The 6367-nt window shown below is 42.0% G+C and overlaps 1 protein-coding gene across 1 annotated transcript; it reads left to right on the top strand.

The window, feature by feature from the left end:
• The first annotated feature begins 1144 nt into the window (after positions 1–1144).
• LOC138960942 (uncharacterized) lies at positions 1145–4581 on the top strand. Its single transcript, XM_070332572.1, has 4 exons — positions 1145–1303; positions 2477–2545; positions 3575–3748; positions 4273–4581. Exons 1-4 carry the CDS (start codon positions 1145–1147, stop codon positions 4450–4452), a joined length of 582 nt encoding a protein of 193 aa, XP_070188673.1. The 3' UTR covers positions 4453–4581.
• Positions 4582–6367: the final 1786 nt, after the last annotated feature.

Consider the following 6367-nt stretch of genomic DNA (forward strand, 5'->3'; position numbering starts at 1 on the left):
ATCGCTGAAGAGACAATAAACAATAATAACACACTATCGCTGAAGAGACAATAAACAATAATAACACACTATCGCTGAAGAGACAATAAACAATAATAACACACTATCGCTGAAGAGACAATAAACAATAATAACACACTATCGCTGAAGAGACAATAAACAATAATAACACACTATCGCTGAAGAGACAATAAACAATAATAAACTGTAAGAGCTGTTAAGGAAATAATATTTTGTCGACAACGTTTTTTTTCGTCACTTTCGCAGAACTATTAAGGTTGTGTCACTCAAAAATGTATGCAAATTGATAGCACTTTCCAACACTGTGATTGGTCTCCTCCTTACTGTCGTATATACTGGTGGTACACAATCATTGCACAAAATGGAGGACAAGAGACTATCCTGCTCAGTGAAACCGATGCTTGTTTGGCTGTGGTTGGTTGGTCTCTACGCTTTCCCTTTCAAGTCGAAGACCCGATCGTTGACAGTCGTCAAAGTCTTACTCACCGTAACCTTCACTGGTCTTTCGCTCACTTCACTTATCTGTGGTTGTGTTCGGTCTGTGCTTAAAATTCTACGCTACACCAACGAGGGCAAGACCATCCTTGTCGTCCTTTACGAGTTGATGTACGAGTCTCTTTTAATGTACCTCATCGTGTTAGCTTCTTTGCTGACGCCCAAGCATGTGAGGTCATTCTTGAAGAAACTGGACGGACATTACGAACGCTTCGACACTGCGAGAAACACGATGAAGTTTCGTCGTGTGGTTAACGTTGCCTTCTTGGTGTTATTTCTTTTCACCGTGGTTGCCAACGGCGTACAAGCACAAGGATTGGCTGGCTATAGCTCTGCAAGCAAAACAATCTCTGTTCCCGGGCTGTACTTTGTGGAGTCTCCCGTGTTAGAGTACGTTCTTTCAATACACGTGGGAGTACTCATATCGTTTTTGAACGCCGAATACATTGTTATTTTCTACCTATTGTGGTCGAGTGCTAATCAGCTAAACAGAGCTATCCAAAGCAGCCTTGCAGACAACCTTTTGGAAGGCGGTCCTACACTTCTCGAAACCCTTAGGTTGCGTCACGAGAATGTATGCAAATTAATTGCACATTCCAACGCTGTGATTGGTCACTTCCTTGCTGTCATGTACATCGGTGGTATACCCTCCCTGCTGTTTGTGCTGCACGGATTTGTGTACGGAAACCTCGTTTGGGAAGAGTTTGTGACATTGCTATCCTTTTTTGTGTTTGTTATTGTGGTTCTGGTTCTGCTCACAATAACAGGAGTGAAGCTTAATAGAAAGGTAACGAGTTTCTTTCATACATTGTGTTAATTTCCTACTTTTGTATTTGTTCATCATTCATGTTCCCTCTCTCCCTGTCTCTGTATGTCTACCGATTAATTCCTCTAAAAGTGTCAAGTGCAGGGCCTTATAGTTATATATTTTAAATACGCGCTCCTGTGGTTGCTGTATGTTTGTTTTTGTTTTGTACTTTTAGGTTGGATAGATGGATGGGAGTACGGATGAAAGGATTGAAGAAAGGATGGAAGGGTGAAAGAAAGGATAGGTGGCAGCAATAAAGACGGAAAAATGGGTTTGAAAAAAGAATGAATGGTGGAAGGATTGAAGGAACAGAGTGGTCAGAAAGATGAGTGCAAACATAGTCCAAGGAAGGGTGATTGGAAAAAAGGATGAACGGATTAACGGAAGGCTGCCTGGAATGATTGACAGATGGACGATTGGATAAATACGGATGGATGGTTGGATGGATAGACTGTTCGGATTTCCTATCTTCTTCTTCTTCTGCGTTCGTGGGCTGAAACTCCCACGTACACTCGTGTTTTCTGCACGAGTGGAATTTTACGTGTATGACCGTTTTTTCCCCGCCATTTAGGCAGCCATACGCCGCTTTCTGCTGGGTATTTTTGTGTTTCTATAACCCACCGAACTCTGACATGGATTACAGGATCTTTTCCGTGCGCACTTGGTCTTGTGCTTGCGTGTACACACGAAGGGGGATAAGCCACTAGCAGGTCTGCACATAAGTTGACCTGGGAGATCGGACAAATCTCCACACTTAACCCACCAGGCGGCCGCGGTCGGGATTCGAGCCCTCGACCTTCCGATTAAGGGGCCGACGTCTTACCACCCCGCCACAGCGCCCGTCCTGGATTTCCTATCAAAACCCATGTATTGCTGCTGTCGCTTTGATATTTAAAAATATATTTATATTTGCGTGTTTCCCCTCCATTTTCTTTCAAACCCTGTTCGTTCCGTGTTGCGTCTGCTTTTTGTTGTCTTTTGTGTTCTTTTCCTGATGAAGCTTCCAGAAGCGAAAATTCGTAATCGTCTTGTGTCGTCTTTGTATCGGTGAGTACAGTAATCCTTTGTTTTTTAACTTTGTCGCTTTGATGTTGATGAAGAGTGTACGAAAGGGTAATTTATATGATTGAATGTGTGATCATTTTGTTTCAGATGCACAAACCCGCAGAGTATTTGCTGAGCCTAAACATAGAAAAAATGCCTGGAAAAGGATCCGAGATAGTGAGTGATATCTATGTCTGTCTGTCTCTCTGTTTGTCTGTGCGTCCGGTCGGCCGTCTGTCTTTTTTGTTGTCTGTATGTTTGTCTATCTTTCTTTTCGTCAGCCTGTCTGACCGTCCGTCCGTCTGTCCGTGTGTCAGTTTTTTGTTCACGTGTCTCTGTATCTCACTCTGCTTGCACAATTTTGAAAACTTCTTCGGTGGGATGACGCCCTATGCTCGGTTTATTATTTAAAGGGAAGTAACTCGTTGTAAGCGGACGTAGATTGAGGCAACGATGCGCAAGGACTACTTGAAAGAAGTCAACTTGTGCTGTCACTTGTTGCTACGATGTTGTCTATACTTTGATCGATTACTTCCATTGTTTCCTTGGTCCCGACTTTGTGAAAACACGTGTGTGGTTTAAAAAAAAAGTTTAGTCAGTTTTAACTAAATGTTTTAACATAGACCAGGAATCGAGGCGTTGGTGGTGGTGTATTTGTCTGTGTTTCGGTCGGTTTGTGTTTGTGTTTGTGTATGACTGTGTTTGTGAAAGCGATTCCGAGAAAACTACCAGACTTCATGAAACTTTTTATACTATTTCTTTTACATGATACCCCAAGGTATTTTTTTTCCAAATGCCTTTGATGACGTCATAACCAGCTTTTAGTCAAAGTTGAGGCACGCCCTTATTTTTCAATCGAATTGATTGACATTTTGTTCAAGCAATATTTGACTCAGTCTGGACTATGGAGCTGCATTTCAGCTTGGAAGCTTAAAAAAGCACAAATTAGTTAGCTCATTAAAGTTGTCATTAAAATCAAACTTTCAACAACACGTTTATAAATGATTGCATTGTATTCCGCGTCTTTGCCTGACCTGAATTCAAAACAGTATAGATATGTCATGTTTACTCTGAAAATGTGCTAAAAATTCAAGAAAATCGCTGTATAATCGGTGTATATCAGGTACGTCTCGGTCATTGGGTCTGTGCTAGCCAAGCCTTACTACATGCAGTCTCGGTGATGACTGGCTTTCAGTGTTGTTTTAGTTTGAGGCCGACAGATTAACTAAATGTTTTCATATCGCTTCACGCGACTATTTCGTTCTTCTTGTTCTTTCTCACCGCGTGAAGGTTGCGGCGTTTCTGTCCCGACTGCAGGGGAAATCCATTGGGTTCCATGTCTACCATCTCTTCACCATCGACACGTCCACCATCATGATGGTAGGTTGAGAATGAGATAGCTGTGTGTGTTTGTGTGTGTGTGTGTGTGTGTGTGTGTGTGTGTGTGTGTGTGTGTGTGTGTGTGCGTGTGTGCCTGAGTGTGTGTGTGTGTGTGTTATTGTGTGTGTGTGTGTGTGTGTGTGTGTGGGTGTGTGTGTGTCTGTGTGTGTGTGTGTGTGTGTGTGTGTGTGTGCGAATTCTTAGATCTCAGTGTTCTCAATGTTTCCTCCTTAATCTCCTCCTCCTCCTTCTTCTCTTCTTCTACTACTTCTTCTTATTATTATTCTTCTTCGTCTTCTTCTTCTTCTTCTTCTTCTTCTTCTTCTTCTACTACTTCTTCTTCTTCTTCTTCTTCTTCTTCTTCTTCTTCTTCTTCTTCTTCTTCTTCTTCTTCTTCTTCTTCTTCTTCTTCTTCTTCTTCTTCCCCTTCTCTTGTCCTTCTTCTTTCTCCTTTCTTCCACTTCTTGCAACTTGCTTTCATTATTTTTATCTCGTGGTTTTTTTCGTGTTTTTTTCTCATGCAGGTGTGCGGAACGATACTGACCTACGCGGTGGTCATCATTCAGTTCCAGCCTGGCATCGGAGGAGGGGGTGGAGGGTCCATCGTCTCAGCCCCTCTCCCTAACCCCACTCCCTCCCCTAGTCCTCCCACCCCCACGACTCTCGCTCACACCCTGGCCGTCGCCCTCAACGGCACGAACTGACTTCGCATGATTAAAATCTTAAACAAATGAGGCAGCTGGAGTAAGCGAGATTTATACGGAACCAATCTCCTGGCACCTGAGAGAATAACAAGCGTTGAAATGAACAAGCGACCTTCATCCTCATGCAGATCATCATAATCATTCGCATGATTATGGATAACGGCGTACTAGCGTGTTAAATACACACTGTAAACTGAAGTGTTCCACTTTTGAACACAGTTTTTGTAACCAGTTATGAACACTGCTTGACGAACTGTATGATTTTTGTGGAAAAAAGTAGCACATAATAATAAACACTATTTAAGTGTTTACCATGTGTGCTGCTTTTGCTAGTAGATTCATAGAGAATATTACATGGCTTGCTGTGTCGTACCAGATTTACACGAGTTTTTTTTTTTAATATTGAACTGCGAGCGAAAGCGAGCTGTTCACTATTTGAAAAAGCAACGAGTGTAAATCTGGTACGACACAGCAAGCCATGTAGTATTCTGTTTATCCTACATACTGTACTTACGTGTATTTTACTGAAAATGTCTTGCAGACGAGGCAGCTAAATTGAAGACGCTTGTTTTGGAACCTCGATCTCTTCTAAAGCCTCGTGCAATCTATTACGTCAAAGCAAAGAAACGTCACTCTGAAAGTGTGGCGTGACGTGTTAGTTCTAAAGATTCATCGAGGGTAATTAGCGAGCGCAATTTTTTTTCTATAATGACGTTTGTCTCGGTGACTTTGGCATCATAAGCAGTGGAAAAACAGGTCCCTGCCAGACTTGCTTGACATGACCTCATTTACATGATATACACACGTGTGATTTGAACGATTATTATCTCACGGGTGTCTCTCTCACGTATGTAGGATAAGTATAGTTTTTCACACAGTGTTCACAACTGGTTACAAAAATTGTGTTCAAATGTGTAACACTTCAGTTTACAGTGCAGCGACCAAAATGACCTTTGTCATATTCCGTAATGATTACGACGATGTCCCATGATGGCGAAGACAACCACGATCAGTGAATGCGAAGATGGCGGGACAAATATTATTTAATAAGTTAATCCTCGATTATGTATGACGTTTTAATAGCGTCAGAAGTGTTATTACAGAGACCACAATGACGTTTGTCATTTTCATTATAAGTTCAATGATGTTCTTCCTTCAAACCCGACGAAGGCGAAGACGAAGACGACTACGTGTCAATCAGTAAATGCCAAGGTGGCTAGTCAAGTCAATCTTCGACTTGAACTGTATGTCATACAGTGGGGACAAGGAATTGTCGAGAGCTGGCTTGGCTGGGTGGTGATGTCTGTTCCGCTCTTCTGCTGCGTGCGTTTGAGAACTGGAGAACTACCCATATCTTGCACACACATAAATGCAAATTATACTTTTGGAGCGAGTGTGTCGCAATATTCTGTTGCCTGAACAAAGAATGATCATAGTAATGTTTCTGTTATGATAACCAATAACTACAGACAATTCTAAATGTATGATACTTTGCAAACACTAACAAAATTACAATTAACAATTGTAGTGCTGATACGCCACGTGGGTAAGCAGAAAATGTAAGACTCTCAAACAAAAGGGAAATGCGCGATGAACAGATCGCAAAATCTTGAAATTTTTGCAAACTGTCGGCAAAATATAGTCGCCAGCTGTATGAGTGTTAGCTTGTTTTCTCTGAGGCAACTTTCATGGAGCTTTTCTTCTTATGCTTTGTCGAGATGAGCCTGTGTGACTTTTTGTTTGTTTTTGTCAATACATTATCGTAGAAACTCCGGAGTCATCTTAAATATCTTCCGGATGTTGTATCTCTGCCGTACTGCACTTCCGGTCGACGCTTCATTGTTTCCGGTCCCGTGTACGTGATTCCATCAGTTTCACGAGTTAACTGCCCTTGTTGACTAATCCGCCTGCATTC

The sequence above is a fragment of the Littorina saxatilis genome, linkage group LG3 (assembly GCF_037325665.1).
Source record: "Littorina saxatilis isolate snail1 linkage group LG3, US_GU_Lsax_2.0, whole genome shotgun sequence".
Lineage (NCBI taxonomy): Eukaryota > Metazoa > Mollusca > Gastropoda > Littorinimorpha > Littorinidae > Littorina > Littorina saxatilis.

Coding starts and splice junctions, on each gene's coding strand:
- LOC138960942 (XM_070332572.1), top strand. CDS start 1,145: ATGTACATCGGTGGTATACCCTCCCTGCTGTTTGTGCTGCACGGATTT. Junction 1,304..2,476: donor GAGTGAAGCTTAATAGAAAG/GTAACGAGTTTC, acceptor ATTTTGTTTCAG/ATGCACAAACCCGCAGAGTA. Junction 2,546..3,574: donor CTGGAAAAGGATCCGAGATA/GTGAGTGATATC, acceptor GTGTTGTTTTAG/TTTGAGGCCGACAGATTAAC.